The sequence below is a fragment of the Styela clava genome, chromosome 10, assembly GCF_964204865.1.
Source record: "Styela clava chromosome 10, kaStyClav1.hap1.2, whole genome shotgun sequence".
NCBI classification, from domain to species: domain Eukaryota; kingdom Metazoa; phylum Chordata; class Ascidiacea; order Stolidobranchia; family Styelidae; genus Styela; species Styela clava.
The window spans coordinates 17594630-17621154 of NC_135259.1; the positions used below are offsets into that span (position 1 = coordinate 17594630).

Consider the following 26525-nt stretch of genomic DNA (forward strand, 5'->3'; position numbering starts at 1 on the left):
TTAAAACTTTCAACGCGAACAAAACAGCACGGTCCTTGATTTTTAATGTTTAATATACAGTGCATGAAAGTTACACGCGTTGGGCATCGGGTGGTTTTCTGTAGAAACACACCCATTTTCACTGCTATTTTAGTTGAATTATAACTTTTAGATGTACAGGATGTCCATAAAGTCTTTTTACAATTTCAATTTTCTTATGAAGTCAGTTCTCAATATATCTAATCCAGGTTCGTTGTACTCTAATCAGTAATTGTTTTTGTTTATTATGATACTATTATTAAGTATTTTTACCTCTTTTCATACATCTCTGAGGGCAAAAACAAATATGGCATTGATATATTCCCTTCGCACTTTTAAATTTTTTCAAGATTTATGAACACCCTGTATTTTAGCATACTTCATAATCGACTCTTGTTTTTGCGTATCATTGATAAACCTACCTCAGCACTCGAGCCTGCGTGGGCCAAAACGTCTGTATTATTTTGATTCGTTATGTGCTTATCCGCAAACGAAAAAAAGTAACTAACTGGTAGGGATGGGACGAGTCCGACATTACAGAGATTCGACGAATCCGAGTAATAAGTCAAGGACTCGAATCGAATCTGCCGAGTCCGTGACGTCATAATGGAAAAGCAGAAAAACGTGTTTTTGACCATGATACAGCATCGTGCGCTCACAAACATACGTCGTAGCTCATATTTTTTGCCTAATGGTTCCGCAGATAGCTGTTGAATCATTTTAAATATATATATTTTTCTCTTTTTTTGGCGGCCATAATACAAACGTAAACGTGGGTCAATGTGCGCCTTGGCTGTGAACTGGATTTCCAGCCCACCTTGCGTCAAATCTGGGCCGCTATTCAGAAATTCATGTCAATATGAAAAATAAAAAGCTATCGACTACAATGCTTCCGCATAATTCCAGATATTTCTAGCCGTAAATTTACTATGTCATGTTCGCGCATATGGTAGAGAAATGCCACTCGTCGTCAATACAATGTGGTACATCTGCTTGCATTTTAGTAGTTCATTTAAACGTTCTAAAACTCTCCATGCCTTATTTTCAGCGAAAGGATTGCACGCAATAAACTCGATTTAAAAGAGGTATTGATGAGATTCCCCATTGGGTTGATCCAGAGCATGTTTCATTTTTACGCGTATCAAAAACTCCAAAATATTACGCTAACACATTTTATTGTGTACCACATGTATACCAAAAAGGATAGATAGTTTGAAGGCGCCTGGCGCAACATCATTGTCTTAAGGCCATAAGCGATCAATGTTTTTAACTTGCGTTATATTATCTGGATATCTGTCGTCGTTTTTATTAGGAGTGTTTATAATACACACAAGGGATATTGTTACAGATCTAATCTTGAATTTTAACTAGTTATGGTATGTAGTGAGATTTATAGAGGCAAAAGTACAAATATAGACGTAAATTAGTAAGAACAGAATTGATTATTGACTCGGTAAAAATGACGTGGACTCGAAATCGAATCCGAGTCCAAAAAATGCCTGGATTCGAATCAGGGTCCGGATCCGAATCCCGGCCCATCCCTACTAACTGGTACTTGAAATCGACTCGAAATTTGAATAGTCCGTGACCCGACCTGACTCGCGGTTTATGGACTTCTATGGAACACTGCTTTAGCCTCAAATTTGTTTTCTTTTGCACAAAGCCTCCGCCACAAAAACACCCGGCACATCTCAAAATAAAAAAATATGGCGCGCCAGAAGTGTGCATACCAATGTGAAGGCAGTAAAGCAACGTATCCTAAGGGAAATGCCCTGGTACGCAAAATTCATTGTTTTACTTATTGCTGATTTTTTCTCAATTATGCACCCAGTTTAATGACCTCGGAATATCATATAAATTATTTGGCAACATGTAGCGGTACGTTTATTAACTTTCTATCCCATCTGGTAAACTTATTGAAGATGTTTCGGCCAGGAACCCTTTAACTATCTTCTTAGCGATTATGTCCAATGAATTTTACGATAATTCCGACTGAAAAATATAATTGTTGATGTATAATTCAATTTTATTAAGATGTGGGGCTAAGAAATCTTTCGCTGATGGGACCAAAATAAACAGCTCCACACCACTTTGTTGGATTACAAAATAAGAAAGTATAATTTTTCCCATTAAGTCCTATTTCTGTGCAAAAAAATCACAATACCAAGAAAATTGAAAAATTCGGGAGTTTGTTTAATATATTTTTATCAGCAGTAGCCAGCAGATTCACAGGATTCTCCCCCCGGCTTTGACTAGACATATGAGTAACGTATTAATAGTCTACGGAAGAAACGACTATGCTATAGTATAACACACGCCCTTTGCAAAATGCTTCTTTTGAATGCGTCGCCCACCCCCGGTCTAACATAAACAACTTTCGAATATTTCGTACATAGCCTCCGTCACTCATGCAAAAATGTGAGATTTGAGAAAAGTACCCCGCCATGTTTTAAAATAACAAAAGAGTAATTATCCAGTTGGGAGTTGGGACTAGGGATAATTTGAACATTTGAATTCCCAGCGCAATCAGCATTCACTCTGGAAGTTTGCTGAATGTTACCTGTGTGAGTTTTGTACGTATGTATGTTCGTCTCATGAAATAGCGAATTTCACACATTGCCGAAATTGGAATGGTCCACAGCCGTAATATGACATGATAAGTCCCCAAAACAAGATTTTGTCCACACCCTGGCAAAGCGATAAACGTTCGCACTCGCTTATCAATAGCTATGAAGCGATGTCGACTCTGATCGACGAATCAGGCCCAGTTACATCATCACGAAATTGAATGGTTCGATCCTGTACCATTGTTACGTAAGAAACGGTCAATTTCATATACAAAACATGTTACCACAAACACAGACTCTGCGTGTTTCTTTCTGTCAAATATTGTGCATAAAATTTAGTGCCCATTTTACGGATAATGCAGACTCACTAAGTGTAAAAGTTAATAAATGAATTACCCAATAGAAGCAAATACTAAATAGAAGGGGTATGTCCTAATTTATAACTAGAGAACGTGATGTATTTTGGTTAGTACAAATCTGGCATGAGATAAATGTTGTAGTCGACAGTGCACACTCGTAATGGTGATGTAACGTGATCGTATTATTCCTGTTTCTTTTTGGGTTTTATCCCACTGAGTAATAATTGGGTTTCCTCAGACTGAGCTATTGCAAGAATTGAAACGAGACCGCTCAGTTATTTCGAAGAAGCGTTACCGGTAAGTTTGCATTTCTAAACTTATTGCGACTGTTAGGTGGTAACATAACTTCAAATTTAACAGCAGTGGTTTTATTGATGTTGGGGTGTATGGATGGATGACGAGAAGAGTTTTGTTTATCATAGGCTACATGGTGCTTTCCCATCCGCAGAAAATCGTGGAAAATCAGCAGCAGCATTGTGTCCAATGATGAAGGGAAATTGAATAAATACAGACTGGTATGTACATTTCCTCATAAATACATTGGTATATAAAAGTATACATAGCTCCAATGGTTGTTAGATATATCAACTTCCTATGTACAAGATCAAAATATAATATTATGGGTGGCGCAAGCGGAGGTCAATAGCCTATATGCGCCATTACGGTTGATCATGCTATACCTGCTACTATTTCGTGATTGTGACCTCGCAGTGAAGTAATTTTCGGATGACGTAGTCAATGGGTCAAGAATGGTATGTGCAAAAATTGCCACTCCACGTTTACTAGAATTATAGTGGTGATAAACTACGCAAGACACGCTATATGCTCGTTTTGCGACCCCCTATCACGAGTTTAGATATCTGCTTACTTGTTAAGGTAATATCTCAGCGCGGAGTGAACATATATATTCATAAGTTCATAAGGTAGGTTTTCGAGCAAGGCTCTGCGAAATGGTCGCTGAACAAAAGACAACACGAGTTTACATTCACTTTACGAGTTATCGCGTTTGCCATGGATAGCCGTCATGTCTGTAAATTTCCAATCGTGAATGTGATGCCGTAATGACATAATCGCTATTTGATTAGCTTGTAAGATGGCGGGCAGAGATGACATATCCAGAAATCGCTAGGCAACACATTCTAGAAGTACTTATTGGACACGTAGTGGACATAACGATCGTTTCAATATTATGTTGTTGTTGTTGTTCTTGTTCTTGTTCTTGTTCTTATTCTTGTTCTTTGACTTTGACACGTTTTTAAAAAGTCGCTTTTCTCTTTGATTACTGGACTAATTGCTTTGAAATTTTCAGTGGTTGAAGATGAAATTTTTCTCCAGAAGGCTATTACTTTTATTTATTTCAAATATTTCTGTTAGCTCTGTAAGATTTGTTTTGTTTGCTATGACGTCACTAAACGTTCTGCGGATATCGGACGCCATTTTGTGTCCAACGGATCATCTTGCAATTTCAATTCACGCTGTCACAAGACAGGACTTTATAAAGATAGAGAAGTTCTGGTACCGTAACACAGCGCGGTGACACTGAACTAACTCGTAGCTGTCAAAAGCTTGAAAATCCATACAAATATATGAGATAAAAAGATGAAACTTGGCAGGTGGGTAGAGTTGTGTTTCTTTTAACCATATTTGAAGGTTTCGCGTTTCTACATTTGAAGGAGGGGGAATAGGGGGTGTGCATTTCCGATACGTCGATAATATCTTTGTCAACCAATTTGCGACCACCGTGTTTTCGTCTGTTTGATTGCTGTGATGTGGTGCTTTGTTTATAATTTAACGAGTTTTGTTCGAAATAACCGTGTTCTTGAAATATATGACGGTCAGAAATGCAATTAGAAGCCCAATGTTTTCACGCTGTCACAAGACAGGAACTTCTAAAGATAGAGTAGTTCTGGTACCGTAACACAGCGCGGTGACACTGAACTAACTCGTAGCTGTCAAAAGCTTGAAAATCCATACAAATATAAGAGATAAAAAGATGAAACTTGGCAGGTGGGTAGAGTTGTGTTAACCATCTTTGATAGTTACTTCTCTCCCCCGGGATAATTATGTAAATCCTATCCTAATACGCCGATAATATCTTTGTCAACCAATTTGCGACCACCGTGTTTTGTCTGTTTGATTGCTGTATGGCTGCGTATGCGATAATCTCGGCGCAGCAGAAACGATGATCAAGGCTTGAAATCTGTGGTCGCACACTGGTCGTTCGGTCGCAAATACGTCTTTCGAGTGCCGTACTTTGGGGATTTGTATAGCTTTAACCCTTTGTCGTAGAAAGTTAATACGAGGTTTAGCGTGTAGAATAAATGCCGCCAATGCACCCACGGTGAAAAAATTAACGGGTTAGATATATTGGTTTTTGTTTTATAGCGGTTTTAATGAAATTGTCCGCAGACTGGCTACACCACCCTAGGCCTGGTGAGTTGTCCGTGTAGTCGAATTGTCCATCAGCCCTAAACGGCTATGACAGTCACTGTACCAAAAATTGTACCCCAATTCGGGTGGTGTTAAGTTAACGCATGTTATTTAGTAACGTTTTTATGTGAAATGTTTGACTGTGGTTCGGTACCTGATCCGATAATACGGTACATAATTGACTCATATCACGAGATATTTCAACTGATGTTTCAATTGTCACAGGACCTAAAATATCTATGACAGTCCCTGTACCGTCACGGTACCCCGATACAGGTACTGGTAAGTCACCGCCGGTATGTTAGTCGTTGGTCACCGCATATGATTTTTGGGGAATTGTTCTGCGTGTCCATATATTTGAGCATTGCTCTCTTGTTAGTTTAAATATGGCAATGAACACAGATGTATACGTCTCGCGACAATTGAAAAATAGTACCACACTTATAAACATAGTACCAAAACTATTTCTACTAGTTATCTTAAGGCAATCGGTGGTAAGAATAATACTGCACTTTTCTCACTAACAGCTTGTTACCGTTGTAGTTTAGTACCACACTCATAAAAGCGTGTTATTCTACGTCTAATGATGAATGAAGTACACGGGAATGGTTGTGAACGAAAGCTGGACTTTTCCGAATAACATTTTCGAATCTGTAATTCCGAATACATTTAATCTCTGACAAAACATACATTTTATTCAGTTTATTAAATTCAACAAAATATGCATTGCCTTTGATAATGTACTTATAGTAACAGATATTTTTTCCCATAAGGCGTTTTACACATTTACTCATGAGGCCTAGTGAACTAATTGAGTGTGGTCGCATTTCTAGTACTTAATGCTAATAGATTATATAAAGCTTATAAAAGATTCTTCACTTAAATTATCGTGAATCGTTTTATTTTTACGTACAGCTATTTAGTTAAAACAAGATAATAGAAATTCAAAGATGCTAACTCAGATGGTAATGGGAATCCTCACCCTTCACAAATGAGTATTTAAGATTTCTATTAAAACTCAAATAGATAATATTCAAAGTCAAAATGATATAGGAATATTACAAGATTAATAGAGGCAAAACAAACGATACATTGCAGTCGCCTATGCCATGGAGCAAATTCAGCTACTAGTTTTGCCGCTTAATATAGAGTATATAGACCATTTCATTTACGCGTCCTATTTTCGTTTTATTCCACTTTAGTCTTTCGTAGTCGAACGACAAAGTTTATTTACTTGATGTCTGAACGAATAAATTATATCATTACAAACAAGCTTTAACATCAGTGCATATTTTTATATTCTTTTGAATAACTTGGTAGTTATACTACTAGACTAGACATTCGCAGTACCATTGGCCGTTCTTTTCTGAGGGACCGTTACATGTGAGCAAACAATATATAAGGTACATCCAAATTCCGAAGATATTTTTGAAAGAATTTCTGCTAACACTCACGCAAATAGGCCTTCACTATTTCGTTTTACACTCTGGAACAGGTCTTCAAATATTTATCAATTCTGTGGTGTCATGTGATTAGCTTGAGATGAGAACGTCTGTGGCTCATTGTTATGGGAAAACATGTGGCATAGTGGTAAAAGTGGTATAGTTTCATTGAGACCAATCTTTTTGTATTGTCGTTATCATTGGGCACTGTTCGTGTTATCTCATCTTAAATCGCATCAAATTTTGCTGTTTCAATATTGATTGTACATAATGAAAATCATTCAATCCAAATACGCGAAAATGACATAGTCACGTTATATAAAAGCTCCTGTAAAGGTTTATTTGACTGAAAGCATATATTATAAACGTAACTAATTATTAAAATATGCTGGTTCACTTCGTAGGTCACAGTATATTTCAGTTACATAGATGTAATATGACTGCCCTGCTTGAAGTTTGTGGATCTCAACTTGGCAAGCATCTGTCAGTATTTTGGCTGCCTCTTTTTCATCACCTCCGGCCGCAACAACCTCATATTGTTTCTTGCAAGTGTCATGTCTTCATACTTCACGACAAAACTTGTACTTGGGGCCAAGCCGTTAGGCTTCACTCTAATGTTAATGGGAGCACTCGGAGCTGAAGAAAGAAATTGTGTGGTAACTTGAGAAATTTGTGTTACTACGCATATGCCATAACAATAAGTTGTCCAATCAAGTTCGTCCAGTCGTTCATATCGGTCAGATTTTTATATTGTTTCGATTTTTAGCAAATACACTTTTACATAGAAAATGAACGAATTGTTAAAAACACACATATATATATATTTTTTTTAAATAAATTGCAACAACCTGTAACGTTCTCCTTCTGGTCACCTTTTTATCACCAAAACTTTATAGCAGGTTGGCTTGATCTCTAAAGGTGTTCATGTTAAATGCATTTCAACATTTTGGTGGACCAATTCAACATTATGTGGTTTAGCTGGGTCTGAAATAATTTCAAAAAAAAATATGTATAATCTAGACTTGAAGAATTACGAGTTTGGTTGCCGCGTTACACCTAAACTTACATCAGCATAATAGACTACGCTACTCGCATGAATGAAACCGAATGTATCCATTTGCCACAGATTGTCATGTTTTCATGAATTATTTCATTGTTAGAGAAAAAATTGCTTTCTTCGTAACTAGCGAACGAATCGCTATCAAATTTTTTGTATTCGAAAAGGAAATTGTGTCAAAAATTTGATACCTTTCGGATCATATTTCTTCCATGCATTTAAACTTATGGGAACAACTTATACCGTCACTCTCGTAGGTCGTGCAATTCAGTAGACTCGCGATAAGACAAAAATTTTCTGATATTAATACGTGGATTTAGAGTGCATATATTTCTCTTTTGTTACATTGAGTTATATAGAAATGACTTTTTCAACTCACATGTTTATATTATGCCACCCTGAAACGTTTTCAGACTCCATGGATCTGACTAAAGGTATGTTGTCCGAACATACAAACTGTAAGATTTGCCATGGATTAAATTCGAGACAATGAAAGATTGCATGCCATTAGTTCTGTGTCGTATATCATCACCTTCACCGGTCAGTTTCCTCACTACACTTTGTATTTTTATTTTTAAAACTAACATGGATGCTATCATGTGGTGAGTTGTCGAAGCTTTCAACAGACTTCAGAGGCGCTATGATGATTATGAGAGAAGGTTCAATAACATGGGCAATAAAACATCACAAATGTAATTTCGCAAATCGCGGCCTTTTAGTTACCAATTCTCGTCGAGTGCAATAAGTTGTCACTGGGGACATGATTATAGCCCTCCATTTGGATGTTCAAAATCCAGTTTCAAAAAACGTTAGATTTCCCTCTGTAACATCACTGCTATCCTGCCCCGTGCTCAGAGCACCATGGGAGAGCGGGTTTCAAATAGCAGTAAATACCGAAACTGCTCATTTTGTTTTAGATAACATGGAACGCATGTTAACATGGAGAACTCTTAAAACTGACCAAATATACATTATAGAATAATATTTTTTACAACCAATATTAATTTACACGATATACAGAAAAAAATTTCCCCGGGCAATTCGTTTGAAAGTTTAAAGCAGGGGTGTGCAAAGTGCGGCCCGTGGGCCAAGTGCGGCCCGCAAGGGCAAATTGTGCGACCCGCGGAGGCAACTGAAGAGCAGTTTGAAAAAATAATTATTAAAAGATACAAAAAGATTCCAGTCCATCAATTGATTTTGTCTAAATCTAACCTAGAATAGGATTTGACAGCAAATTATTTGGAAATTAATCTTGGCGTATTTTACTGAAAACATCTCAACCAAGATAACTATCCACATTTGAAAAAAATCATGGCTTCAAATATGGCACTTTTCGGTAACATATTTTTTTCTAAAATGGGCGTTATATCGATTTTCTAGCACTTCCATAATAACAAATAGACACTATTTTGTGGCTGCAACTTATAGAAAGCCTGAGGTAAATGTTGAAAACATCTCAACCAAGATAACTACAGTATCCACATTTGAAAAAAAATCATGACTTCAAATATGGCACTTTTCGGTAACATATATTTTTTTTTAAATGGTCGATTTGCTAGCACTTTCATAATAACAAAAAGACACCATTTGTGCCTGCAACTAATAGAAAGCTCGAGTTAAATGTAGGTGCAGCCCGCGGTTTCAGCCGGTTATTGATAATTTGCCGCCAGCAAAAAGGTTGCACACCCCTGGTTTAAAGTATAAAAGCACCTAGAAGCCATACCATATCCTATTTATTACACACAAAGATAATTTGTACCACATTTGATTCAAAAGTTACATATTGCTACAGTAAAGAAAATGGACGCAAATCGTTTCATAATATGGACCTATTGTGACCTGATTTCACGCGACTCCAACTGACCACATTTTAGAAGTAAATTTAAACACAAGGTGTCTCAATTTTAAAGTAAACAAGTTGGTCTATTGGCGGGAAATGATGATTGGCGCCCAGAGAATGACAATCACAATGAAAAATACCTCTTCTATAGCGTACTTGTTTTAAATCTACCATAGATATCATTTCAACTTATACTCAAATTTGAAACTTAAATTTGTAAAATGTAGATACCGAAGTATGAATTTTATCTATTGTTGTAAATTTAGTTATAAATGATTGGTGGGTATTGTAGAGACGGCCTTATCGCCATTTCGGTCTGGACGATTTTCCATCCTTTGCAAGTACCCCATGAGACACGGTCTGGACCATCTTCGTCAACGACGTCATCTTCTGGCAATGAGAACATTGTGACTCCATATAACTTTCCATTCAAATTGAAATCAGTGCAGCGATTAAACCACCAGCCACCGCCGTAAGATTTTGCGCAATTTCCATCTCTCCACCGGTCGTTGTCACTATCACGCGCCGTGAACTCCATGTCATTGTGCATGGCAGCAAAATCAACACTTGCTTGCTCAGGAGTTGGAGTTATCCTCAGTTTAAAATTTTCCTTTTCGTCACCGATGGAAAATTGGCTGTAAATAAAGGTAATCAAAATGTTAAAAGATTACATCAAGATAGAATGCTCAGGGATGAATTGTATGAATACTGTATGTATATATATTAATTAGCGGCAATGAAACATGACCCACTTATACAGTGGACGTTGCAATCTTTTCTTTTTCTCTGTGACAGAGGTAAATACCGAAAGAACAGATTGCTTCGTATAAGCTGGATTTAGTTAGAGAAAATATCAATATTTTGAGACTCATGAGATTGGCTTATGGCTTATGCAATACCTCAAGATAAGGGGTGAGCAATTACTGTTCCTCGTGGGCCAGCTATAGGTAATAGACTTTGTTACTGGGCGTAGGCTCAAAACTCAATATAAAAACTATGAATACAAACAGTTTATTTACAAAAGATAGTCCAACATCTAGGCTAACCTTCATTAAATAATAATTCTATAGTTTAACAATCAGGGCCATTATGACGTTTATTGTTATAGATATTATTAACGAAATTTATATCCATAACAACTGTAGTTGTTATTTCAGCAGACATGAGAGAGCCGAATGAAACACTTCGGAGGGCCGGATCCGGCCCACGGGCCATAACTTGCCCACCCCTGATCTAGATTGACAATTAAATTGAATGAACAGATGTTTTTTCGGTACTCCCGAAGTATGTGAACCAAGATGGCGGACACCGCAACGTAGTATGTGTACCAGGTTAGGGTTAGGCCATAATTTTATTCCAATTTTCTATTACGACGGGACTAGTCAAGTGACTCCCGTAGTATTTGAACCTGTAATTATAACCTATTCCTAACCTGGTACACATACTACGTTCCGGTGTCCGCCATCTTGGTTCACATACTACGGTAGTACCGAAAAAGTCATGAATTAAGTTAAATTACTCAAACCTACTCAAAATAGGTCGTGAATTGTCGTCCATCCGCTAATTTTACAGTGATTCTCAGTTCATGTGGAACAGTACTGGTGAAATGGCGAATTGCTTTCAAACCTAAAAGCAAGATGATGAAATTGCAATAAAGTTAATTTATTGTTTTATACCAGTGGCACTCAAACTTTTTTCTTCAGTGGCCCAATTTTATTGTAAGAAAATTCTGTAGCCCATTTACTTTATCTACTTTTTCATGTAAGTGAAAAACTACAAGACAAGTAAAAACTGTGTCCGCAGAACAAGTCACTCTCACTTTAATAATTGGAATGAAAACTAACCCCTAATTATCGCCACTACAATCGAAACTTAACTATAGTGACAAAAATAATTTTTTTTAACAACTTTAGTAATTTTAAATAGGTTTGTGGCCCACCTGGAAGTGTCGCTGTGTCCCAGCAGTGGGCCATGGCCCACTGGTTGAGAAGCAGTGCTCTATTCAAAAGAATTACAAATTCCTAAACAGCAGAATTTATTAAATGGATCCTTACCCATCCAATAGTCTCCCGTTGGCATCCCAAATCCATGAATGTATTGTCTCATATCTCTGTCGAATGATTCCATGTCCAGGTATCGGCGCTGCATAACCTGATAAATAATTTAAAAAAAATTGAGTCTTGTGAAAAGTGTGAGGAAGAAATCAAATAATAAGGAAAATACAAACAAGGAAACGGGAGAGGAAGCGAAAAGCTGTATGAAGTATGACATACCATCCATCCGCCTCCACTTTCTCCAACGCTGCAGTCACAATAAAACCACGTTCCGTGTGAAGATATTTCAGTCGGCCTTTTGTAGTCAAAATATTCCGTTCTACCACGTGTTGCCATTCCAATTGGGTCGTTATTGGCGTTAGTCGTCTTTGAACAAACGTCCATGCAATCAAGAGGAGCGACTATAATTACAATTTTATAATAAATAAACAACAATAAAAAATATGCACTATATACGACGACCACTGGATTTCTCTTAGCGAATGGTAAAAAAAAAATTGTAGTGTATCTTGGTTCATATCAATATTTTAACATTATTTCATCTCGTCTTACCTGAATCATCGCATTTTCCTCCCCGGTTGTGTAGAAATGTCAAGGATACACTGCCGTCGGGATTGGCTCTGGATTGTGGTGTCACGCATCTCAATTTTTTGTCACAATCACCCTCCATATTAAAGTCACCACCGCACGTTTCACCTTTTTGTTTAGCACATCTATTGCAGCAGCTGAACAAAATAAAAAAATAAAAGTTTAGGATTTTGGAAAACACGTACCTTGCTGAAATTTGATAGCAAATCGGTTTTTGTCCAAAAAGTATTTTTGCTGGTCCTAGTTTATATCGCAGGATCCAAGTTCGAAAAAACTTGTGATTTCCTAGGAGTGGAGATGCAGTATAAATGCGTCAGGAATATACTTACGGACAAACTCCTGGTGCTTCGCTTCCGGGGCAGTTTAATTTAGGACATTCTGTTTTAACTATAACTTCTATTCCCTCGGGATTGAGCAGACGTTCTTCACAGGGAAGACAAGTCAGCGTGTTTGCTGAGTGAAACAAAGTCAAACCAAGCAATATGGTCACTCCGATAAGGTTCATGATGTATGTATTTTTAAACTGTTAAAATAATAATCATGGGTTACTCAAAACATGCGGTGGGGCAGGCTTAGAAATATTATTCTATAACTTTTTTCTCATTGCTTTTAACAATCCTGGTGACGCCCGTAATTCATTTCCTATCTACTCACTGTCACTGTTTCCTAGAGCAAGTTACTTTTGTTCTACAAACAACATCATACAAGGACAGCCTAAACTCAGTAACCACAGTGTTAGTGCGATGTTGCAACTGTGATTAAAACAGTTTAATCTAGTTCATTTATATACAAAGTGTGTCCTAATTTCTGTCATCCACTTGCGCTTTGTATACCATCATTGCAAAATATTTGTTAGCCTCAGGTCATGTCTGCTTCGTTGAGCTAAGCTAACATTTAGTCTATGTTTTAAAAATAAACTTGATTCAAATTTATATCTCCAGTTTGAAAGTTTTTTAAAAAATAGTTTCTATGGACCTTTCCCCGACCTTTAACCCCCGGAAAATTCTTCCTATACTTTACCATTGCAAAATTTCCGAGGCTATTTTAGGAGTGCTTTTGCGAGTTGGCGCTTGTAAAATGGAGTAGGTGTTTTAAACCATCATTATGATTCATCGCATACAACGATTTGTTTTTTAAAAGTACCGGTAAAGAATTTCAGGCTAGTCTATCACAGCTATTTCTAAACTAATTTTTATTACTGCAATTTAATTAAAACTCCTAGGAAGACAGAGTGATCATTGAATTATCTGATTTATATTTAAGTTTCCGAGACACAACTGAAAACTAACGAATAGAGTTCAAAAACGCGAAAACGAGGTAATGTTTACAACCGCGCTTGAAAATCTGTCTGAGTGAGAAAAGTGTCTGAGCGAATGCGAAAAGGGGGCATTGTTACGTCACTTTTTGCATCTTGCTGATTGGCCAATGTCACAAAGTAAACAAGGAAGTCGATGCTCGGGGAAAGGTCCATTAATAAGTGAGTGAATCACGCAATTTTTTTTTTATCTCTCAGCTACGTCATACAAATTAGTCCAGGTTCACGGCAAGTCATAGGTTATCAATAATCTAAAACGTGTCCTCCGTTTATACTAACTCCCGGTAAATACCGAAAAAAATACAACTGTCGATGATTAAAATAAAACGTGAACGAATTCATTTTATTCGTAGTAAAAACAATAACAAAATAAAATCGATTGCGAATGGAAACTGGAAGCAATATGTTTCTGATAGGTTTAACTGCGCTAGATGGCTCTATCTTTAAAAATAGGTAAGATAACCGTCTAACGTTGACTTGTAAAATAACACAAGAGAAGCAACTTTCATATTCATATACGTGAATAAAATCATGGCAAAATTAATCCTTCGTCTGTCACTCGTTTGCATCAAATTAAAGCATCAAAAACGAAACTTCAACATGGATTCAAAATCGAATGATCTTTCCAATATATTAGAATTAATGAGATACTCATGCGTATGCTAGAATGCCTATGTAGCTTTCAGGTGTATTTATGATACAGATTTTATTCTGCATTTAATATTCCTAAAAAACACATTTAACATATTCCACCGATAATAAGCAGTTTATTTTACAATACATTGTTCAATGTATATATTGAAGTGTGAGAGATGTGCTATGAAATATGATTTATTTTCAATGAAGAGAATGCAGATATTGTTTTGCAATTGTTTACGTGCAATGTTATTCATTTCTTCTAAACTACGTCATATAGTCATCAATATCAGTCCCTTAGGGGTCATTCGAAATATTTTGAAACTTGTTTGTTATTTGGAACCGGCAGTTAGGATGAAGTAAAAAATCCGTGAATCATGATAAAAATTTTGCGTGAACAAATCAAATTTCGACAATAAATAATTCCTTTCCTGAACCAGGAATGATTAACAGTCGTGAGACAGTTGTTTTTGTTTTATTCATTATATTTCTTACTGAATAATTTTTTAAAAGATCAGTGACCAAAAGCACGATAGTATGACGGTATGGTATGAAAGTGTTTTTTTTAAATATTCTTAATTTCTATAAATAAATTATTATTTATACAGAGGCTTGTTTGGAATGAAATGCCTAGAATGACTCTAGATGATTTGAGACAAAAAGCCTGGTAAGCGTTGTTCCACTATAGAAAATATGTTACAGCAAGAGGTCCGGCACAAAGATCGAGTATATCTTGACCTCGATTCGTTAAGTTTACTGTAATTTCTAATAAAGCAATGATATTGATTGAAGATATTGGTATGTATTTAAACCAAATGCACCGCCCAATATAAATAGCATGCGGTTCAAAATAAGTACACAGGCCACTATAATTGCCTTTGACCCAATGCAAAATTACGCGGAAGAGTTCTCAGTAATACGTATTCAATGGAACATACTAATTTGCGTTCGATTTTGGCAGGGTTGACGAACGAAGTTCACGGTAGCGCAAGCGGTAAAGAGAAATTAGTAGCATTGTCCACGGACGTATTTAAAACACTATATTAGAAGATATTAAACTTTAAAATTTTGCATAACCTTATGAATGCAAACTTTTTTAATGGACACTCGCTACTTTTCATATCGGCATTTTGCTGCAACTACCTTGAAATAGGACGTTTAAACGAAGTTTGAAATTATCTATCTTTTACCAACATCTGTCTTGGCAGTATTTATTCTTAACTAAATCCTGATTCATCCTAAACAGTTCAAAGACGAGTTTTCAAAATATTTATATTAAATAAATTTGGGTCAATATAAAAACAACATTATTATATGTATATTATAACAATATCATGCAGGGTGTTAAAAAATGAACGCCAAATTAACAGAAGTTAAGATGAAATGCTAATTAGAACATTTGAATTGAAATACGATGAAATGCCATTCAAACATTTCACGACAGACGCTTTTCAACAGTAACTTTTTAAACGTTACCATGACGAAAAATTTTACCCTAATTTTGCGTAACTTTTTTTAACAACCTGTGTAATATTGTGGGTGATTGGCAGATCTGGTACAAAACGTCGGATTGCCATTCCGGTCTGCACGATTCTTTACTTTTTAAAACAAGAATCCCATGTGACACAGTCTGAGCCAATTTCATCGTTCATGATCTTTTCCGATAGTCGGTAAGTCTCGAATTCCGTATAGCATTATATTCAAGTTGTACTCGAAGTGTGATGTTTTCATGTGACGAACAGAGTTTAGTCTTTTTTAGGTTATTTATTATAAGTGAGTGCGTGACCTTGCTTTGAGTAGCATTCCTTTACCAAATACATATTCGGACTGTAGAGAGGTTTGTGAAAGTAAGATGAAAGCTCTATTGAATAGATCGCCTTCATTGGAAGGGGTAACATACTTGTAAGGCAGAACGCGTATCTTGGTTCATCGCAGAGTAAAAACACGAATGCTAGGCGATAAATTGTGATTTTATAATTGCCCTGATATACAAATCGAAATTAAAAGCAACATTTACTCCGTTCTGGTGTCGTGAGCCCGCCGCCGGTATTTTTGCCTCGGAAATGGTCCGCGGTCGAAAAAGGTTTGGCAGACAATATTTTAAGCTTACCATATACGGCGAGTGCATTGAAGTATATGTGAATGTATTGAATGTACTTGCATCTGCAAATATCATTGAATATGAACTGAACGCGTAGAATACAGAATATATATGATGTGTTCGAGCAAAGAGCAATATCTATTTCTGCCTATTTTAAAGGGTTTTATATGTGCGATGCACTCTTATCCATACGGGAGATGAGATTAGCTACAAATGCGCCTACTTAAAAATATACAGGGTGTCCATGAAATCTTGAAATTTTGCAAAATCGATACCATAAATCGCTTTGGCCCTCACAGATGTATTCAATGGAGTAAAAATACTTAAACAATTACTGATTAAAATACAACAAACCTGATTAAAATATATTGGGAACTGACTACATAACAAAATTGTGAAGGGACTTTTTGGACACTCTGTTAATATGAAACGAAAGACGATAATAAATGAGTGAAAATTTAGTTCTCAGTGAGCTGAGCCGTGATGTTTTTATTGACTGCATTTTAACTCATTTTTTTCACTTTAATACTTTATTATGAAGTTTAATGATTATCAAATAAAAAATATTATGAACAAAAAAAAAATGAACAAAAACTGTTTTACGACTGTTAATCATCCCCGATTAAAGAATGAAATTAATTATTGTTTTTTAAGTCAACAATTTGATATTTTCAATAAAAAATCGTGACGCAAACTTTTTATTATGAATATTACTTCGTCATAACTGCCGGTTCCAAATAATATACAGTTTCAAAATATTTTAAAATACGCCTAAGGGACTAATATTGATGACTATACGACGTAGTCTGGGAGAAATGAATTGTACGTAACAATGACGTAAACTGTTGAAAAACAATATCTGCATTATCTTCGTTAAAAAGTATTCATATTTTATAGCACAACTTCCACACTTTAGTATTTTCAATGAATTGATTAAAATCTGGAAGAATAAATTGCTAATTAGCAAAGTGTTGAATGCGTTTTTTAAAAGTAATAAATGCCGACTATCAGCTATATCATAAATAGACTATAATTAAAAGCCACATAGGCATTCTAGCATATGCATGAATGCATGAAATTGTCGAAATGGTAATCCGATTTCGAATTCATGTTTTCAAATTTAGTTTTTGATGCTTTAATTATCTTTTAATTTTTGATGCAATCGAGTGACAGGCGGAAGGTAATCCTGCCATGATTTCAATCACGTATACGAAAGTTGCTTTCCTTGCGTTGTTTTTTAATTAAGTCAAAATCGTACGAGTGTTTCACTTATTAGAATACAGAGCCAACTAGCGCAGCCATTCCTATCACGTACACATTGCTCCCAGTTTCCATTAGCAATGGATGTCACGAATTCGTTAACGTTTTCTTTTAATCGTTGTCATATTTTTCGTAGTTTTATTTTTCGGCATCTACCGGGAGTCGGTATAAACGGAAACGTATTAAATTATTGATAACCTTGACTACTTGCTGTTAACCTGCCCTAATTGTATGACGTTGCTCAAAGGTAGAAAAGATTATTCATGATTCACTCATTAATAGAAACGATTTTTCAGAAGAAAACTTTCAAACTGAAGAATTAAATTTTACTTCGTCATAACTGCCGGTTCCAAATAATGAACAAATTTCAAAAATATTCTCAATGACGTCTAAGGGACGGATATGGGAGAAATGAATTGTTCGTACGATTGCACTTAAACAGTTGCAAATCAATATCTGCATTATCTTCGTTAAAAATTATCCATATTTTATAGCACACACTTTATTATATTCATTGAATTGATTGAAATATGAAAAAAACAAGCTGTTAATTAGCTGAGAAATGTGTTAAATACGTTTTTTGGTACTCTTGAAGTATGCGCACCAAGATGTCGCATAACCTGAACCCTAACCTGGTACACAACCTGAGTTCAGGTTCTTCTTCTTGGTGCGCATACTTCAGGAGGTCCCGTTTTTTAATAATACCAAATGCGGACTATGTGCTGCTATATTATAAATAGACTGAATTAAAAGCTATATAGGCATTTTAGCATACAATAATTAAAAGACGCATAGGCATCTTCGAAGCAATCGAGTTACAGACGAATGGTTAATCTTGACATGATTTTAATCACGTATACGGAATGTGCTTCAATTGTGTTATTATTGTGTTAAAAATAGACGGGTGTTTTACTTATTTAAAGATAGGATTAAAAGCCATGGTTTTAATCACGACATCGAATACAAAAGTTGTTTCCCTGTGATATTTGTCAAGTTAAATTGGACTGGTGTCTTACCTATTTAGATACAGAGTCAATTAGCGCAGTTATTCCTATCACGTACACAATGCTTCCAGTTTCAAAGATAAAAAGATTATTTTTGATTCACTTATTATTAGAAACATTTTTTCTCAAAACTTTCCAACTGGAGATATAAATTTGAATAAAGTTTATTTTTAAACGATCGACTATTTTCATCTTAGTTCAACAAAGCAAACATGTCTTGCGGCTAATAAATATTTTGCAATAATTGAGTACGAAGAGCAAGTTGATGAGAGAAATTAAACTGCTTCAATCACAGTTGCAACATCGCACTAACACTGTGGTTACTAAACTTATGCTGTTCTTGTATAAAGTTGTTGGTATAACAAAAAGTTGAGTTATGAGTTAGGGCTACAACCAATTGCACACGCAAGGATAGATATGATGAATTACGGGCGTAACAAGGGTTGTTAGAAACAATTAGAAAAAAATTATAGAATATTATTACCTAGCCCGCCCCGCCATATGTTTTAAGTAACTGATAATTATTTTTTTAACAGTTTGAAAATACATACATCATGAACATTATCGGAGTGACTATATTGCTTGGTTTGACTTTGTTTCACTCAGCAAACACGCTGCGTTGTCTTCCCTGTTATCAACTTGTGCTCGATCCTGAGGGAAAAGAAGTTAAAGTTAAATGAGAATGTCCAAAACTAAACTGCCCCGGAACCGAAGCACCAGACGTTTGTCAGTAAGTGCATTCCTGACGCATTTATACTACACCTCTACTCTTAAAGGAATAATAAACTTTTTCTTGCGATATAAACAAGGACAAGCGAAAATATTTTTTGAACAAAAACCGATTTGCTATTGTAAACAGTTTTTATTTTATTTTCATTACATTAGACTTCAGCAAAGTATGTGTTGTCCTAAATTTTAAGCTTTTTTTTGTTCGATTTTGTTCAGCTGTTGTAATAGATGTGCTAAACAAAAAGATGAAACATGCGGTGGTGACTTCAATATGAATGGAGATTGTGAAAAAGATTTGAGATATGTAACACCACAAACCAGGTACAATCCCGACGGCAGTTTTTTCCTAGCACCTCCAAACAACCGAGGAGGAAAATGCAAAGATTCAGGTTAGATGACATAAAATAACGAAATGAACCAAGATACACTACAATTTTTTTTTCACCATTTGCTATATAAAAGTTAGTGGTCGTCGCAAATAATGCACCTTTATGCTTGTTGCTTATTTATATAAAATTGTAATTTTAGCTGCTCCTCTTGATTGCATGGAAGTTTGTTCAAAGACGACTAATGCCAATAACGACCCAATTGGAATGGCAACACGAGGTAGAACGGAATTTTTTGACTACAAAAAGCCGAGTGAATCCTATTCACAGGGAACGTGGTTTTACTGTGACTGCAGCGATGGAGAAAGTGGAGGCGGGTGGATGGTATGTCATACTTCGTACAGCTTTTCGAACCCCTCCCGTTTCCTTGTTTGAATTTTCCTTATTATTTGCTTTCTTCTTCACACTTTTCACGAGCATTGATTTATTTATCAGGTTATCCAGCGCCATCATCTAGACATGCAAGCATTCGACAGAGATTTGAGAAGTTACATCAATGGATTTGGGATGCCAACGGCAGACTATTGGATGGGTAAGGATCCATTTTATCAATTATGTTGTTCAACAATTTATAATACTTCTGTATAGAACAATAAATCAACTTTGATGTAATTAAATCACCATCTTGCTTTTAGGTTTGAAAGCAATTCGCCATTTCACCAGTACTGTTCCACATGAAATGAGAATCACTATAAAATTAGTGGATGGACGACAATTCACGACTTATTTTGAGTAAGTTAACGCTTAATATATAATTTTTCAAAAATAATTGAACATTGAAGTAATTTATGACTTTTTGTGGAAAAAACATCTTTTTATTTAATTCAATTGTCCATCTAGATTCTAGATGTAAAGTCTAATTCACTCTAATTGGTGTCAAATTATTATTTCCTTCTATTTCTCATCATTTGCTCCCGCTAAATCTAGATCAGGAGTTCTCAACCTTTTTCCTTATGTGGCTCCCTTTCGTTGCACAAAATTTCCATGACCCATTAACTTTTTATGCAAGCACTGCAGAAAAAAACTATGTCCGCCAAAACAGACTCTTTCATTTTACGAATTAAAATGAAAATTACCCCTCAGTAGTAAAAACAAAAGAACCATCATACCTTGCTACTACAATAAAACTTAACTGTAGTGACACAAATAAAACTAAAATTAACAATAACTCTAGGAATTCTAATAAGTTTGTGGCCCACCTGAAAGTGTTGCTGTGGGCAGCAGTGAACCACTGTCCTTAGATTGAGAACCAGTGATCTTGATATTCGTTTGGATCTTTGGTCTGTCACAGATTTAAAAGACATTGCAACATCTGCGGTAAAAGAGGTCATGTTTCATTGCCACTAAACAATATATTGTATATCAACTATGATGAGTAATTATACAATCAGTTCATAGGTATTCCATGGGTAAGCTATCTTGACGCAGTCATTCAATGTTTTGATTAACAATTTCAGCCAATTTTCCATCGGTGACGAAAAGGGAAATTTCAAACTGAGAATAACTCCAACTAGTGATCAAACAAGTGTTGATTTTGCTGCCATGCATGATGGTATGGAGTTCACAGCGCGTGACAGTGACAACGACCTCTGGAGGGATGGAAATTGCGCAAAATCGTACGGCGGTGGTTGGTGGTTCAATCGCTGCACTGATTTCAACTTGAATGGAAAACTCTATGGAGTACCAATGTTCATAAAGGACGTCGGTGACGAGGATGGTCCAGACCGTATCACATGGGATGCTTGCAAAGGAAGGAAAATCATCCAGACCGAAATGGCGATAAGGCCGTCTCTACGATATCCACCAATCCTTTACAACTAACTTTACTACAATAGTCAAAATTCATACTTCGATATCTATATTTTTACAAAATTTGGGTTGCAAACAAGAATAAGTTAAATGGTATATTTAAATGTATGCTTTCGTTATAAAAGTGTATTTTTTTAACCATTGTCATTCCCTGGACACCCATCATTTTAATCCCAATAAACTACTACTACCAATCATTTACAAATAATTAAAACGATAATTAAAATCCATACTTCGATATCTACATTTTACAAAATTCAAATTTGAGTATAAGGTAAATGTTGTTAAATGGTATATTTAAAACATGTATGTATGCTTTTGTTGTAAATGTGTATTTTCTTATATTCGCCATTTCCTAGCCGCCCATCATCATTTAACCCCGGTAATTTAACTTGCCTACTTTCAAATTGAGAAATCTTGTGTCTAAGTTTAGCCTAAAAATCTGAACACTCTAAGGGTATATATTCTAAAAGGATTTGCATCCATTGTCCTTGCTGTAGCAATATGTAAAACTTGAATCAAATATGGTGCAGTTGATCTTTGTTTATAATTGACTATATAGTATAGTTTCTAATAGATTTTATAGTTTAAATTTTCAATCGAATCGCCCGGAGGGAATTCTTCTCTGTATATCGTGTATACTGTATATCAATAAACTTGGTTGAAAGAAAAAATATTCTATATCTTGTTCCTTGTTCAGTTTTGAGAGTTCTTTCGAATCGATTTTAGAGTATATAGTCAGCATTATATTTGATTATCAAAAGAACAATTTAGAAAAGAAATAAAACTTGTTTACCGGCTATTTTAGAATTCATATAAATGAGGGCACATACATCAATCAATTTTATTTTGGTCGCTTTTACATAAAACAAAACAATAGCAAATAAAATTCATAGTTATTTATTAAGAAGTCGATCATGTATCATGGAATTAAGTCAAAAATGTACGCGCTCGACCACCAACAACAATGGAAGCACACGGTAAAATAAACATATTCGATATAAAATAGGACAATAATTTTCCAATCAATTCAAGATGTGAATACACTACATAGGCCATAGGTTCTCAAAGTGCTACGTACGGAGCCCCAGGGCTCCGCGAGAGAAACCTAGGGGCTCCGTGATTCCCCAAAATACTGACTTGGATAATATTGTAACTGCTTAAAAAAGCAGTAACAGCATTAATAAAATTTGACAACAGTATAACATCGAAATATGGCAACGAGGTGGTAATTCAAATATGACATTATAAACAAGAGCACAGCTAAGATTTTTTAAATTGAAAAGGATGTCAAAATGAGAATCGGAAATCCCCGCGCAACATTTTTTGCAATTATGGCACTCGTTAAAAAAAGACTTTTCAAGCGGATAACGAGTTTATTGTTGCGTAAAATTCCCATTCGATACGAGCATTTAAAATGTATTGTCATATTAATTTAATGGTGCTCATCGTTACTTGCCGTTAAGTTGAGATTACTGTTACGATTACTAAAAAGAAAGAATATTATCACCTCATTAATATAAAATAATTGCTAAACAGCCAACTATGAATGGATTGGAATCGTATTTTGCAATCTCGGGATTCGTCAAGTTTGAGTTGTTTATTCAGCACTCAAGAATACTTCTACGTAAAATATCGCCATTGAAAAATTCCCAGTTCGGCGTTAAAATCTTCATGAGTACGATTCACGATTGCACAATCAATGACCGATGCGGGCATATTTAAAATGCCTTAATTGTGTTCAATATAACCTGCGGTTGCGTCGACTTACGAGAATATAAAATCATTTCTACAATGAAAATCACTGAAACAAAGTCAAGTGAACGAAGTTGTTGTGGACTACCGTATATCCTGAACAACGCTGGTATTATAAAATTTCAGAAGCAATGCCGGACTGCGCACAAAAGACAGTACCTACTATCGATCGTTAGTTTGTTATATTTGTGCCCGACCCGATTAAATCAGAATCATGAATGATTGTGTGGCAGTTTACAGCCATTTAGCGAATTCGACAAATTTGAGCGGTTTTTGCAACACTGACTCCGCCATATCGCAGGTCTGCTACTCAGATTCTTTGTAAGATATCACCGTTTAAAAAACTCCAGGGTATTGAGAAATTACGAAAACGACGAGGAAAATTTGTGATTTTGAAAGAATATATACCAACGTGAAAATAACTACGGTCTAAAAACACGTGAATCTGACGACAACAAACGGCGATTTTAACGAAATGCAGTAGCTCACGTTCTTAGCGACTTTTATTAAAAGGGAGGAAGTTCGACCCCAAATTCATTATTATGTTTATCTAGTGTCAAATTTTCAGACTTAATGTATAAAATTTATCTGTGAAATTTGGATTTACTTATGGACTGTATGAAATTAACCCTATTAAAAAAGGTTTAGCATTTAAATTAAGTAAAGTAATTGTAACTTACCTGGGAACAATAATCGCTAGATAACAATGTGTTTTTTTATTTGTTCAATTTTTAAAATTCATTGTGGGGCTCCGTGAATAAGAATCAACTTTTTTAGGGTTTCGTGACACCAAAAGTTTGAGAACCCCTGACCTACTTGGCATGCATAAAATATACTTCCCGCGATTGTCCAGTGTTTAGGCCAGAGTGAGATGAACAACTCTAAATTTCCGGAACCGCTAACAACAATTAGTAGATAAAATGAGGACAAGTCGATCGTCGCCCAGAATCCCGCTGATACTTGGGATGGCCCGAACTTCAGCAACACGTTATCATCTACGCAAAATTGCAGTACAACGACGGCGACCCTGGTAGTGTGCCTTCCGCCTGAAGTTCGGATCGATATTTTGTTTCCATGACATCAGCGAAAAACGCGCCAATCGTTGTAAATTTCTAGTTTTGCGCCATTATCTCGTAAACTACCTCGAAAATTTAAATCCCGAGATATATACCTAGGAATTTTAGTGAACATGATTAGTTATTTGGCCCGACTGGAGGCGACGACGAGGAACAACTAGGTTAATTTAGTCCCGTTCCCACAACTAAACCCCACTTTGCCACGAAACCGTGCATAGAATTAGCTATTTCTTAACACTCTTGGTGGCTTCTATTTAATGCGCCTCGCTGTCCTCTTGAGTGTTGCTGGATTTTTCGAGTGTCAGTTTTGTAATTATGTATGTTCGTCTCATTAATTAGCTAATTCCACGTTTACAGTCAGAAAATGACAATTCTACGCCATCTGCCGGCGTTAGCATGGTTCGCAGCCATAATCTGACGAGGCAAGTTCCCAACACGAGATTTTCCGTTCTTTAACAAAGTAAAAAGCATTTGCTTTCGGTCCGGCCATCAATAGCTCTAAATACTGGCGGGTCGCACCATCTTGCCACGCTTCAGCTTAATTTAGTCATCATGAAACTGATTGTTTCGATAGGTCATTGTTACGTAAGAAACTATCAATTTCATGTACCAAACATGTTACCACAAACACAGCTTTTGCGTGTTTCTTTTTGTCAAATATTGCGGATAAATTTTAGTGTCCACTTTACGGATAATGCAGATGCATTAGGTGGGGAAGTCATATATTATTCAGCTGAACTTATGTAATTAAAAATGAAATAAAATCAACACGTATTCATAAATATAACTAGAAAGGGCACATTTTACTGGTCATTATAAATCTGGCAAGATGGAAATAGAAAGTTAAATAACTCTCCCTTTGTAATTTGTGGATCGGCGAGGTCGTAGGTGTAAATTGTAGACTATTCAGATTCCCGGTCCTTTTTTGTGTTTCATTGCACTGAGTTATAAGTAATTTTGCCCATTAGGAGTCATTGCAGGATGATATAATAAATCTGCTCAGCGATTTCTTAGAAAAGTAAGTAGTAAGTTTTTATTACTGTACTTACTGTGATTACCCAATGGTAACATGACTCACAGGTTTAACAGCAATAACAGTACGTTGTTACTTATCGATTTTAATCGGTAAGTATGTTGATAGGTATTGACTGTTTATTTGTCTGTAAGATGCACGCGATATCTTACGAAGGCGTGAATCTGCTCCAAATTCTGCATGTGCATTCATCATATCTCGGACCAGAAGCCTATTGATTTTGGATGAATTATGTGGTATAAGTAGCGAGTTATCAATTAATTAGTGATGGGACACAATGTGTCACTATGGAGCAAGAGCGCTGTTTTGGGGATCCCCTAACTTTCGATCGATAAGTCTTCGGTCTCTGACCGATCTTCTCGTTTTATTGTTGTTGAGATGGATGGATTGATCTTGAGGTTTTTATTTATTATAGGCTGCATGATACAAGCAAGGGTGTTTTCTCATCCATAGGAAAGCATGGGTGTTTAGCAGCAGCATTAAAACCAGCAGCAGCATCGAACCATTGATGATTTGAAATTGCATAAAAAGAAAACTGGTATGTACTTTTCCTTGTAAATATATTGTCATATAGGGATAGATAAAACTCCAACGGTTGCTAGATATATCAACTTTTTATGCTCAAAATAAAATATGATTTTATTGGTGGCTCAAAATCGAGTCATGGAAATCAATAGGTACCCGTTTTGCCCTTCAATCACGAGTTTAGACATCTGCTTACAAGTTATACCTTAGCGCGGAGTGAATATAAATAGTTACAAAAGTTTCATTAACTTGGATGTTGTAGGTGACTTACCTAATAAGGGAAGGAAGTAAATATGAAATGCATGATTAATTAAGAAGGTAGATTTTCATTTAAAATCTTCATATAGGACAGCTGGGATTCAAGATAAATTGAGCCTGATAATTATGCTTGATTGATCCACCATTTTCTACACACTTTGTACCAGGCAAACTTAGAATTTTCATTATGTAATAAATTATTTTTGTAAATTTCGAAATCAATATGGTTACCAAAAATATGAGTACACAAGTCCAAGTAGTATGTGTACCAGGTTAGGGTTAG

General features: G+C 35.8%; 2 protein-coding genes across 2 annotated transcripts; one reads left to right on the forward strand and one right to left on the reverse strand.

The window, feature by feature from the left end:
- Window positions 1–9591: 9591 nt before the first annotated feature.
- LOC120337606 (fibrinogen-like protein 1) lies at window positions 9592–12895 on the reverse strand. The gene is made up of 6 exons (XM_039405453.2): window positions 12685–12895; window positions 12320–12492; window positions 11987–12168; window positions 11768–11864; window positions 11243–11339; window positions 9592–10348 (listed from the first exon to the last, which is right to left on the reverse strand). Exons 1-6 carry the CDS (start codon window positions 12858–12860, stop codon window positions 9976–9978), a joined length of 1098 nt encoding a protein of 365 aa, XP_039261387.2. The 5' UTR covers window positions 12861–12895; the 3' UTR covers window positions 9592–9975.
- A 6104-nt stretch (window positions 12896–18999) lies between these two features.
- On the forward strand, window positions 19000–22283 carry LOC144411714 (fibrinogen-like protein 1). Its single transcript, XM_078117506.1, has 6 exons — window positions 19000–19401; window positions 19617–19789; window positions 19929–20110; window positions 20222–20318; window positions 20422–20518; window positions 21244–22283. Exons 2-6 carry the CDS (start codon window positions 19672–19674, stop codon window positions 21605–21607), a joined length of 858 nt encoding a protein of 285 aa, XP_077973632.1. The 5' UTR covers window positions 19000–19401; window positions 19617–19671; the 3' UTR covers window positions 21608–22283.
- The last annotated feature ends 4242 nt before the right edge of the window (window positions 22284–26525 follow it).

Coding starts and splice junctions, on each gene's coding strand:
- LOC120337606 (XM_039405453.2), bottom strand. CDS start 12,860: ATGAACCTTATCGGAGTGACCATATTGCTTGGTTTGACTTTGTTTCAC. Junction 12,493..12,684: donor GAAGCACCAGGAGTTTGTCC/GTAAGTATATTC, acceptor TATTTTGTTCAG/CTGCTGCAATAGATGTGCTA. Junction 11,340..11,767: donor AACGGGAGACTATTGGATGG/GTAAGGATCCAT, acceptor TCTTGCTTTTAG/GTTTGAAAGCAATTCGCCAT.
- LOC144411714 (XM_078117506.1), top strand. CDS start 19,672: ATGAATGGAGATTGTGAAAAAGATTTGAGATATGTAACACCACAAACC. Junction 20,111..20,221: donor AAAGTGGAGGCGGGTGGATG/GTATGTCATACT, acceptor TTTATTTATCAG/GTTATCCAGCGCCATCATCT. Junction 20,319..20,421: donor AACGGCAGACTATTGGATGG/GTAAGGATCCAT, acceptor TCTTGCTTTTAG/GTTTGAAAGCAATTCGCCAT.